The sequence below is a fragment of the Acinonyx jubatus genome, chromosome D3, assembly GCF_027475565.1.
Source record: "Acinonyx jubatus isolate Ajub_Pintada_27869175 chromosome D3, VMU_Ajub_asm_v1.0, whole genome shotgun sequence".
Taxonomy (NCBI): Eukaryota; Metazoa; Chordata; class Mammalia; order Carnivora; family Felidae; genus Acinonyx; species Acinonyx jubatus.
Window position 1 is genome coordinate 92194308 of NC_069392.1, and position 12358 is coordinate 92206665.

Below are 12358 nucleotides of genomic sequence, written 5' to 3' on the forward strand. Positions count from 1 at the left end.
TGGCTTTCCATCACTGCGTATTTTATTTATCTCAGCTAGGTATTTACAGATATTTGCTAATATAAAAATACAATGGCCCGGCGGCCGGAAAGTTGAGGCCATGCAACCCTTACTTCTTCGTGTCCAAATGCTCTAAGGCTTTAAATAGTTCAAGGTATTTCCACATGAAAAGGACTCCACAACATTTATATGCACAGAGAATGGGCTGAGAGCTCAGTATCTGTATTTTGTGGAGTAGTCCTTTGGAGACACCACCAGGCCCCGACCCTTCCGGGCGCCTCGGTACACGGTCTCGATTATGTCTATCATTTCCTGCTTGTCTTCCATGGCCCAGTTGATCTTGTTGTTGTTCCCAGTACCCAGGTCAATCATGATGTGCTTGTTCCTGCAAAGAGGAAACAGGGGGGTCAATGCTCACAAAAATCCTTCTAAAAAAGAGTTCCATGAAGAGGCCTTCTGTTTTGCACCTTTACAAACTCTCGTTAAACATCATTTAAGAGAACACACAGTCAAGAGGATCCACCATCATTTAAGAGAACACACAGTCAAGAGGATCCACCATGATTCAGGAAAAGATGAAAACAACCTAAATGCTATTTAAAAACACACAGCTTGCGTGGGGAGCAAGCTCTTTCTGTACTCTTCTCTGTCTCCTCAGGACAAATACCCTACAGGGTAGTCGAAAGCTCAAAGGACACAGTGTTTGTCACTTGGACCCAGAGGGTTGTACTAATTTACTCAGGAAACACAACGGAGGAGTTTTCATGGTGCTCTTGTGAGCACCTAGTGTACATTTCATTAAAAATCCTAACTGTGAAATTAATAATGTTTTGGATTTTTATGATTAGAGACATAGACAATTCTTTACAAATGTATTTCTTAAGAGGCTACTTTTAACAATGATTTATATGTGCACTTTATAGAAGATAGTAACCCTGGTTGTCCCTGATGCACTAATTTTTCCAGGTTTGCTGAAGACTGATTAGTTTTAATTACTTTAACTTCTCACTTCCCTAAGAATGAAGTGCTCCATCCACCCTGCAGTCTTTGGTCTGGCCACCTTTTAACCAGAGTGAGCCTCCAAAAGGCAAATCCGATGTTCCTTTTTTGCCACAAAATTTCACTTCTAGGATAACATTCCACATCCTCACTCTGGCCCAGGAATCTGGGGGTCTGGACCCTGCCCCTCCCCTTCCCTGGCGGCGGGGGGGGGGGGATCTGGGTGTCTGGACCCTTCCCTCCCGCCCCCTCCCCCACCAGTCTCCCACCATCACCCACCAGCCACTCCGTGTCCTCTCGGGCTCCCAAACATAGCATGAAGCTCGTGCCGTGTGCCCGTCCCCCAGAAGGCTGGAGCTCATCCCAAACCTACCCCAGCTGCCACTTAGCTCCCTGACTCAGTATTTGTGTGCCTATAAATACCCGCCCTCTGGCACCTGTTTCCCTCTGCTAATTTACTCAGCTGTTCCCAACCTACGAAGTTCCCTGATGGCAGGATCCGCGTCCCAGCACTAGACCACAAAACCTGGCAGGATTCAGTATATATACATTTAGTGAAAACATTAACTGAAGTGCCACCACGCCTCGTCTTAGAACTCTGGGTGGCAGAAAGAGACGTTCTGTCTTCTCTGGTGCAGCCTCCGTCCTAAAACACCCATGCGCACAGACGGCGGGGGGCTTCTTTTTTTCAGCCTCACTCCCACCTGAAGGGCTAGGGGAGAATTTCGAAGAGCACGACAGAAAAGGCCTAGACTGCCTCCAAGGGCCCGTGAGAAGAAACACGGACTTGGAGAGCACAGCTGGTGCCGGCTCCAGAGGAAGGGAGGACCTCGCGTTGCCGGGGGTGGAGGAAAGGGACCCTGTTACTTGGCAGGACATCGCAATGGGATCCTGCGGTTCTGTGGGAAGGACTTGCAACGACTGATGCCCTTGGATATTCAACTGAAGGAAAGCCAAGCAGAGTCTTGAAGGTGCTGTCTGGTTTCTCCCTGGTGCTCACAGCAAAACGAGAGAGACAACCTCGTGTGAGAATTGCGAACAAAGACTCAACTCTCAGCCTCTCCAGATGGCAGAAGGTGCTGAAATCCAGATGCGGCCGCAGAATGGGGGGTACAGGGAAGAGGAAGCCACACGACCTACTGCTGAAGCCCAGGAAAGCCCTAAAGGCCAAAGCGTTCAGTCACAAGAGAGGGAGGTGTGCCTCACGGATCTTCCCCGATGCCCAGGCCGGGGACTCGGCTGCAAGGGACAGAGGGTACAGCGAAAGGAGATGACAGAACCCAATGTGCTGCTGGCTGAAGGAGGCTGGAGAATGGCCCAGCTGCGAATGCCGTTCATGAAAAAGGGAGGAAAATCCAGGCAAGCACCCTCCCAGGGCTGGGGCGTCGGCCCCCTTCCTCCTCACGTCCCCTTGGGAAACCAGACCTGTTTCCTATGCTGTCGCACACTGTGTGCTGGGAGAGCTGGGGCCACAGACAAGTGGTGTCCAGGAGCCTAAGAAGCCTTGTCCATCCCTGATTTTGCATATGAGAAGGATGTGAGTTTTCGGAGCCAGAGGGCAGACTGGTAGGCAAAATCCTACATTAAACCCTGCGAATTTCCTGCCCGATCCCCTGGGACTGTGATATGATGGGGCATAAAGACTCTGACAGATGTCCCAAAAGTTTCTGATCGATTGACTTTAAAATAAGGACATAATCCTGGATTATCTGGATGAGTCTATTCCAATCACAGCCCTTCAAAGCAGAACAGGAAATCTGAGAGACTGTGCAGACTTCAAAGGCGGAAGGGCCTCCAGGAGCAGGGAGGGGTCCCAGCGTACAGCCAGCAAGGAGTCAGAGACCTCGGACCCGTGAGCACCAGGAACTGCATTCAGCCAACAACCCAAGTGAGCCAAGTGGCTTCTTCCCAGGCTGACGGTCCAGGTAAGGGCTCAGCCCCTGATTCTGACTTGGTGAGACCCTGAGCGGGAACCCACTGAGCCTGCCCGAACCTTGACACAGCACTGAGCTCATAAGTGGTGCTGTGTTAGCTACTCAACTTGTGCTCATTTGTTACACAGACTATAAAGCTAATCCACACCCTATACAATCCACGCAAACATTCCTTGCCAGCCAGGGAGCTCTACTTTCGGAGCATGGTCTGAGGCTTAACACTGCTATTTACCAACTTCTGTATTAACAATAAACAGTAAGAAATTTTGACCAAACATCAAATGGTGATTCCTTTCTAAATTAAATCTCCACGACAGAACTTTTTTAAAATTCACGACGTTACTTGACTTTACTACCTAAATACCATCAAATATAAAGATCTCCTGGTTACGTCAAACTTCCAGACCAACAATATTCAACTGAAATGACAAGTTTAAGAGAACATACCTGAAGAAAAACATGACGGTGCATGGATCGTATAACTCATACATTTTGTTGAAGTCAGGCACTTCTGTAATATCCACAAGATAGATAACTGCAAAATTTTTCACCTAGGAGAGATTGAAACAACCCTGTACAGTAACACACCATTTTTTTATTCTGCAAAAGCACGTTAAAAACAAACACGAGAATTTGTATGTAAGCGGACAATTTTCAAACCAAGTCCCCAACATTCTTTCCCAGCAGAGCTAGTACACAGGGAGATGATTCGGCACGTTCGGGCTCCTGACAACTGGCTGCTTACACCTCGCTTTACCATTTTCACAACAGCAAGTGATGAGAGTCCCACAGAAAACGTCCACAGGTACGTTATTCATGCTGACCTAGTAATAGCCTATCTCAACTTTTCCAGATTTGTACTCCTACAAATACTTAATTGCACACAGGAAACCACTATTTTAAAACCCACTGCCAGAATCTGCTGCACACCTGCCTTTTTGATTCAGGGGTGCACACATGCAGATACTAAGACTACTACTCCAAATAATACTATACACAACAAATTTTCTTTCATTTTTTTCTCTAATTGCAGATTCATCATAGCAGATTTAGAAAACTCAGAAAACTGTAAATAAGACAGAATCACCTCCGGTCCCAACCACCAGAATTGCTACAAATGTATTTTTTTTTTAATGTTTATTATTGAGAGAGAGTGTGTGTGTGCAAGTGGGGGACCGGGAGAGAGAGGCAGACAGAAATCTGAAGCAGGCTCCAGGCTCTGAGCTGTCAGCACAAAGCCCAATGTGGGGTGTGAACCCACGAACCATGCGACTATGACCTGAGTTAAGTCAGACACTCAACGCACTGAGCCACCCAGGCGCCCTGCTACAAATATATTTTTGGTAAACTCTTTCCCATTTTTTCTGGCATACACACACACATATAAATCTGTTTATACTGTTTTAACAAAATGTGATCATTCCATGCCACAGTGTTTTATATCCTGCTTTAATTATGAGCATTCTCTTATACAAATTACATACTTTCCCAAAGCACAATTTTCAGGGCTACATAATACTTCATCAAACAGCTATGTCATTAGTTTATCATCCTTCCATTATTTTCTGATTTTTCCTGAAAATAAATAATTCAGATTTTTCACTAGTACCAATTATTCACCTGTGAACATTCTTACCTTTAAATCTATGTACATATGTCATTATTTCCAAAGAACAAATTCCCAAAATAGAATCTCTCCAACAAAAGACATGACATTTTAATGGCCCCTATAGGGGCGCCTGGGTGGCTCAGTTGGTTGAGGGTCCGACTCTTGCTTTCAGCTCAGGTCATGAGCTCATGGTTCATGTGTTTAGGGTGACAGCGTGAAGCCTGCTTCGGATTCATTCATATTCTCTCTCTCTCTCTCTCTCTCAAAACAAACAGTGCAAGACGGCGCAGGGCTGAGGTCTGACCAACAGAAGGCATTAAATATGGACATGTCCCACAAAGAGCCTGGCTGCGAAAGGAGGGAAGTTACTGAGGGACCCAGGCATGGAGCTGGGGCCCCTCTGGCCACCCCCCAATTCCCTCTTTCCTGGTGACAGAAGACAAGGCAGCTGTGGAATCGAGTGTGCCACACACCGCGTGTCCACATGGCCTCTGTGGCAAGTGTTCTTTTCATACTGCCGCGGCCCTCAGACAGCAGGGCCGGAGCACAGCACACGCCTCTGCAGAGCTTTCCGGCAAAAGGGACCCTGTGCATCCGTAGGTGCTGCCTACCCCTACGTTTCACTCTATCATTATTCCGTTATTACTTTCCATGTAATACAACAGAGCTATCACAACTTACACTGACAGATGTTAACCTTACAGTAAAACCAAACAAACACGTCCACTTGTCCCCTAAAGCGTAAACTGCCAATGCAGTGAGAGCCCAAGATGCCTTTCGGATTCAATGTGAATTATTTAGCCAGTTGGCTCCAGTTCCTAGAACCTCCACATCTCCCAAGTTAAAGCAGAAACTGACACAAGAAACCACGTCCTCTTAAAGTGATCAAAATATACCACCTGTTTTATACATGAAGATATTCAATTACCCAAACTCAACGATATAATCTTCACTATAAACGTTGGTTTTTACAGCGAGACTTTGAGAGCAGGCCCTACTTCCCTTTACCTTCAATGAGGAGGAAGAAAACGGTAGCTCGTTCAGAAGTAAAACAACTAACGACAGCACAGTACTTAATTCTTCTCTTCCCCTCTATGTACAGTACACTATGGTTCTCCAGATAAATCTAAGGCTTCCCGAGGCTAGGAACCACGTCTGTTCTCTTTACTGATGTGTCCTCAGAGCCAAGCAGTACCTGACTCATACACGGGACCAGTAAATGCTTAGCGAGTGAATTTGAACAATAAGCTTGTATTCTGAAATACAAGAAACACATTAATGTCACTAAAAATGTGTTTTTGGACAGTGTGAGCTTAATCACGTAATGCTGAGTTCAAACAGACCTGCCCTCAGGGTTGGTGGGGTGCCACTTCTGTCTGACGGGAGGCTCTCAAGCTCCTGCAGCTCAAACACCTGCAGAGAGCAAGGGGCTGCTCACCCATCTGGGCGGCCAGATGAGAACCGCACGCGGCACCAAGGGGCCTTCCTAGAAACCTGTGCAACCTACCCAGTCTTTCCCCTGGAAAAGCTACCATTTATCCAAGCTGCTCCTAATGCGGGTTACATGAATTGTCGTGATGCTTTCCACATGGTCTGAACGTTTCACACCCACTGAGGAACCTACAGTTAACTAAAACTCTGTGTATGTTTTATAAAAGTGAAATGAAGCTAGGAGTCTACTGTATTTTCTCCATTTAAAAAAATGTTCAGGGGCGCCTGGGTGGCTCAGTCGGTTAAGTGTCCGACTTCGGCTCAGGTCAGATCTCACGGTCCGTGGGTTCGAGCCCCGCGTCGGGCTCTGGGCTGATGGCTCAGAGCCTGGAGCCTGCTTCCGATTCTGTGTCTCCCTCTCTCTCTCCCCCTCCCCCGTTCATGCTCTGTCGCTCTCTGTCTCAAAAATAAATAAAACGTTAAAAGAAAAATTTATTTTTAAATGTTCATTTTGGGGTGCCTGGGTGCTTCAGCAGGTTAAGTGTCCGACTTTGGCTCAGGTGGTGGTCTTGAGGTTTGTGGGTTGGAGACCCGCGTCGGGCCCTATACTCTCAGCACTGAGCCTGCTTCAGATCCTCTGTCTCCCTCTCTCTCTGCTCCTCCCTCACTCCCACTCTCTCAAAAATAAAATACACATAAACAAATAATGTTCATTTTGAAAATATAGAAATGGAGTGGAAAAACCACTACTGGGGCGCCTGGGTGGCTCAGTCAGTTGGGCGTCCGACTTTGGCTCAGGTCATGATCTCACGGTTCATGGGTTTGAGCCCCGCGTCGGGCTCTGTGCTGACAGCTCAGAGCCTGGAGCCCGCTTTGGATTCTGTGTCTCCCTCTCTCTTTCTGCCCCTCCCGTGCCCACACCCTGTCTCTCTCCCTCTCAAAAATAAATAAACATTTAAAAAATTTAAAAAAAAAAGAAAAAAGAAAGAAAAACCACAACTATGTGTCCAGCCCCGTATTTTTAAGCAAACTCTACCCCAAATGTGGGCCTTGAACTCATAACCCTGAGATCAACAGTTGCATCCTCTTCGCACTGAGCCAGCCAGATGCCCTTAAGTTATACAACTTGTTTAAAAAACACTGGGCTGGAGCACATGGCTGGCTCAGTCAGAACAGCGTGCAACTCTTAATCTTGAGGGTGGGAGTTCAGGCCCATGTGGGTATACAGGCTACCTAAAAGGAAAAAAAACCCAAAACTTAAAAATATAGGACCGTCAAATAAAATCAATAGTATGGGTGTCTGAAAGCAAAAAGTGTTTCCCTTTCCCCAGACCCACAAGCTCACTTGTGAGGAAATCATATACATTCTGCTTTCTCCAGCTGACGTCATTAACTGATGCCCATGTTATTGAAGAAGCTCTTAGAAGATAACTTCTAACAGCCACATAACATTCCATCCCGTGAACAGGACATTCCCAGTTTAAATCCCAACCGTCTGTTTCTGAGCCTGGACAAACTACGTGCCAGCACCTACCTCTGGGAGCCATCGTGAGGACCACAGGACAGGTCTGTTTCCCACCTGGCAACTGGATGCGTCTCAGGGTTCAAACGCTAGAGCTCACGGTCATCACCATGTTCTCCTATCATGAGACACTGCTGTTGTTTCCAGGTATGACAGAAGTTATAGCAAAGGTCTTGTGGAGCATAAAACTTCGTCTATTGAAGACGCGGGGTTACTGGGCATAAGGTATGACTATTCTCAAGGCTTTTTATACGATGCCAAACTGCCTCCTGCAAGGAGATCCGTTCTACAGGTACCTCAATATTAACTTTCACCTTTTTAGCTCTGCTATATCTAAGAAACGATAGCACACTATTTTAATGTGTGTGTCTCTGAAGTTTCCTTAACCATGAGAATTTCCTCTTTTTTAGGTTCCTTGCCTCTCTACCCACAGGATTTATTTATTTATTTCATTTTTTAGCAGTCATCTTTTTAAATGGCACTTTAAACTTATTCGCCTAAGTCTACTATATCTAAAATAGTATTTTGCCTGCTATATTTGCAATAATTTTAATTGGCTGTTCGACAGTATCTTTTAAAAACCAACGACTTTATGTACAAATTTCATTTCTATTATCAAGTTGTTTCTTAATGTACGTATTCTTTTGATTGTCTACAACAGTAACTATGATTTCCAACCCGACTGCCTACACGTTTTATAAGCACCCCTCCTTCTTCGTCACCAAGTCGCTGATTAAACTGTTCGGTAGTCCTTCTACAAGCCACTCAACTTGCCTCCAAAAAGTAACTCCTGCACATCACTGAGACTGAGGCTGGCACATGACCCCAACCACCACTCCACCCTCTTGTATGGGACTCCTCCTCTGGCTAAGAACCCACCTAAAATGCTGGAAAAAATCTTATGGGCTGCCAACTGGCACTATGTATTTTATTTATAAGTCAATTTTTAGATAATTCATGTCAAAGCCATCAAAAAACTGCACGATAACTTTATTTTCCCCCACTACTATTTGCCTGATTAGCTCAACAATAACTCTCGAAAACTCTGCGATGTGAGTGGTAACGATACTAACAACAGTGGCTAAGAATTATGGAACATACTGCTTACTATGAGACAAGAAGTGTTCTGGAAGTCTTTTATATTAATTCTATCCTCATGACTGCCCTCTGGGTTAGGCACTACCATCCCTTTCCCACACATGAGTAAAATGAGGCACACAGACAAGTTATTTAAGGTCATACGGGTAGTAAGCAGCAGAAACAAGCTTGGTCTCTACCCTTACTGCCCCTCATAGCTTGCTCCTAGCTGCAAGACTGTTATTTCCAGAAACACAAATCCAGAGCAAACATACACATTTTGTTGGCTCTTATGAGAACATCAACTTCCAGTAGAGTTCAACTTACTTTATGCGAGGTTTAAGAATGATCCCCCTAAGGGTGCCTGGGGGGCTCAGTCGGTTCAGCGGCTGACTTTGGCTCGGGTCATGATCTCGTGGTTCGTGGGTTCAAGCCCCGTGTCGGGCTCTGTGCTGCCAGCTCAGAGCCTGGAGCCTGCTTCGGATTCTGTGTCTCCCTTGCTCTCTGCCCCTCCCCCGCTCATGCTCTCTCTCAAAAATAAACATTAAAAAAAAAAAATGCTCTTCTCTAAAGTCATTTCTAAAATGTTCCATACATATATTTGTCTTATATACAATTTAATGAGAATGTATGCTCATGAGTCAATGATATCATTGAAGTTTTGCATATTTTAAACTACTTATTTGGGCTTTTAACACACAAAAATGAAATGTCCCGTTTATTCTTCCCCATTATGGGATTTCGGTAACAGCGAGCTGTCACAAACTTCCTACAAAACGGCAAGACAGCTCAAGACAGCTCAGAGATACACCAAACAGTCTCTCTTTGAAGCTGTGTATAATATCAGCTGTTAATCAGGAAGCTTTGCTTATTACCACTCCAGCAAGCTCCAGACATCTGTCGAATCGTTCAGCACATCTCTTACGTCTTCAGAGCAGCTCCAGACCACTCCGGCATGAGTGGGGTCGGGAGGTCGGCAACGTCAAAGCATCAAGTCAACACACTACATTCCAGGAGAACGATCTAATCAAGTCCAGCCTAGACGGCGCAACTTTTACTCACTTTAAAACAGCTGGGGTATCCAAACAGGGCTCGTAACAAGATGAGGAAGATCCCCCACTATCTGCCATTTCTGCAGAGGGAGATTTTTAAATAGAGAGTTAAGTTGTTCTTTATACTAAAACTTTAAATTTCAAATATTCCTGTTGAGATTCCCCAAAAAGGGCTTCCAGAATTATAAACTCATATTTTGCCTTTATACCAAGAAAAAAATAAAACAATAATCTTCTGATGCGTTTCAAGTTTGCATTTTTAATAACTATACTATAACATTATGTTAAAAGTTTATTAGGACAGAAATCCAAATTTTGGGACAAAAGAAAAAATACCTTAAAAAAAAACAAAGAAAAATACTCAAAATGAGCCCAATTAAGCCATTCTTATCAACAGGTTCAATACCAGAAAGAGGACGTCCACCAGCGACAGTGATTCGTCTGTAACTGACAGAAACGGATGAGAAAAGAACAGCTCTGGTAAAAGTCCCTAAAAACTTACATTCACACACAAAATCTGTCTCCTAGCTAAAAGCATTTTGCTGGGTTCTGCTCAGATATGAGAAGCCAAACGAGCCTCACATCTCTAATTACCGTACCCTCGCACTGAGGGCGGCGAGAGCTGGACGTCGCCTGGTGTTCACACGGTCGCCTGCAACACAGAATTCGGGGCACACACCCGAAGTTATTTCAAAGTCATCAGAGCGACACTTTGCTTCTCAGAAAAGTGCCCTTAGGCAATTCTCGACTCAACTGGCTAGTATCTGCCCCTGACCACCATAGCCTAAGCGAGGCGTGACCCCCTGGCACCACCTCATTTATGCCCTCTGACCCCAAATGGGAGGACCCCCAGCGTCAGAAAACTGCCGCTCTCCTGAGTTCCCCAGGCACCTCCTCAAGCTCCTTGGGGAAGAGGAGGGGAATGACTGCTAATCACAGCACCCATATTCTGATCCTGACCTCTGTTGAGGGGTTTTTGAAAGTCACATCAGAATTCCCAGGGGAGCTGGGCCTGTTTCTGGACCTCACCCCAGATCAAAAGAATCAGAATATCTGAGATGCACTTGGGGAAGTATCCCAAGTGACACTCATGATGACTGACACACACGAATGGTCCCTAATGTCCCCAATGCCATCACCCCATCTCACTTTGCCTCTCTTACCAAATAGGAAACAGTAAAAATTAGCAATAGAATATCAGATAGTTTTTTTTTAATGTTTATTTATTTTTGAGAGAGAGAGAAAGACAGAGTGTGAGTGGGGGAGGGGCAGAGAGAGAGGGAGACACAGAATCCGAAGCAGCTCCGGCTCTGAGCTGTCAGCACAGAGCCCAACGCGGGGCTCGAACCCACAGACCGCAAGATCATGACCTGAGGCAAAGTCAGCCGCTCACACCACTGAACCACCCAGGCGCCCCCAGATAGTCGTTTTTGTTTTTTTTTTTAAGTAAACTATACCCAATTGTGAGCTCGAACTAATGACCCCAAGATCAAGAGTCGCATGCTCTACTGAGCCAGCCAGGCGTTCTGAAGGTCAGATAGTTTTTCCTTTCCTAAATACAAAATACAGCCTCACATCTTTGCTATCTACTAAAAGGTGTTGTTTTAACCCCTTATCCCTAAGAAAAGATGGCTCAACGCTTCCATTACTTTTACTCTCAGTTGGCAGTTGGCGGGGAGCCCCACGATGGGCTCTGTGCTGACAGCTCAGAGCCTGGAACTGCTTCGGATTCTGTCTCCCTCTCTCTCTGCTCCTCCCCCGCTCACACTCGGTCTCTCCCTCTCCCTCTCTCTCTCAAAAATAAACATACATTTAAAAAAATCGCCATGCGGAAATTTAGAAAAGCGCTCAGCCCCCGTTACACAATAGTGCCAATGACTGCACTTCTGTTATCAAGCAAGACCGACTAGCCAGGGGCCTAACACTAAACATCAGGAAAACTAGTACCACAAAGCACAATTCTCTTCTCTCCTAACATCTCCTGCAAATGAATCACTCTAAGCTATAAGTCAAGTGACTTACAAAGAGCATCGTGGAGTAAAGGGGAAAAAAGACTAGAAGAAAACCAGATTAACATGAAAGTTCTGCTTTACGAGTACAATAAACAAGGTAGCAAAAATGGACAACCCTTTAAACTAAACTATTTAAGTAAACTCGATCGTTCTTGCCAAAACCTGTAGGCGTCTGTTCATGGCACTATAGAGAAGGAATCATGAATCATTTTTAAAATTTGAAAATCTGCGGAAACTTCTCCCAGAAAAACCACAGGACCTATCCTGTATAGTTTCAGGACCACAGCCTCCCACCACAAGGTAAGAATCCGTGTGCTAATCTAGCGAATGTGCTGCACGCCAGGAATAAAGGCACGAGGAAGGAGCACTGGACGGATTCTAACCTCACTTTTAAATTCTACCGCCAAACAGACAAGCAAAAGCAATGCCGGTGAAATGAGCAAGCTGATCACGGAACGCAACACGAAGCGGCGGAGCTGCGTTACCTTTTCGGCTATACTGTACAGGACCTCGTCCATCTTCATGCAAGTGGGGTCCCAGTCGTGTCCAAACCGGATGACGACCACCCGGTCTTCCTCCGAAAGGATGGCCTGGTCCACCTGCCAGCCGTTGTGCAAGTGCGGGAGCATGTACGACATCTTCAGGGCCGCTCGGGTACCTGCGGGACAGGAATTCCACGCACCCGCTCCTTCCGGCCAGACCGCACTGCCGGCAGGGGGACC

The 12358-nt window shown here is 45.8% G+C and overlaps 1 protein-coding gene and 1 long non-coding RNA gene across 5 annotated transcripts in view; one reads left to right on the top strand and one right to left on the bottom strand.

Annotated features, from left to right (window-relative positions):
- The window catches only part of TXNL4A (thioredoxin like 4A), a 12710-nt gene continuing 352 nt past the window's right edge, over window positions 1–12358 (bottom strand). The window contains exons 1-5 of one of the 3 annotated variants that reach the window (XM_053206102.1): window positions 12122–12261; window positions 9635–9704; window positions 7508–7613; window positions 3381–3484; window positions 1–385 (exon numbers count right to left, since the gene is read on the bottom strand). In XM_053206102.1, the coding sequence (XP_053062077.1) occupies window positions 214–385; window positions 3381–3424 (216 nt within the window). In that variant the 5' untranslated portion in view covers window positions 3425–3484; window positions 7508–7613; window positions 9635–9704; window positions 12122–12261 and the 3' untranslated portion in view covers window positions 1–213. Of the gene's footprint in view, window positions 386–3380; window positions 3485–7507; window positions 7614–9634; window positions 9705–12121; window positions 12295–12358 lie in introns of those variants that run through there. The other 2 variants (XM_015070200.3, XM_027069250.2) reach the window with 2 other exon arrangements.
- Window positions 1464–9866, top strand: LOC128312407 (uncharacterized). Of its 2 annotated transcripts, XR_008291716.1 has the most exons (3): window positions 1464–2924; window positions 3621–3738; window positions 4818–9866. It is a non-coding gene; the product is annotated as an uncharacterized LOC128312407 (long non-coding RNA). The 2 variants fall into 2 exon arrangements; XR_008291715.1 differs by having other exon boundaries at window positions 1464–3738.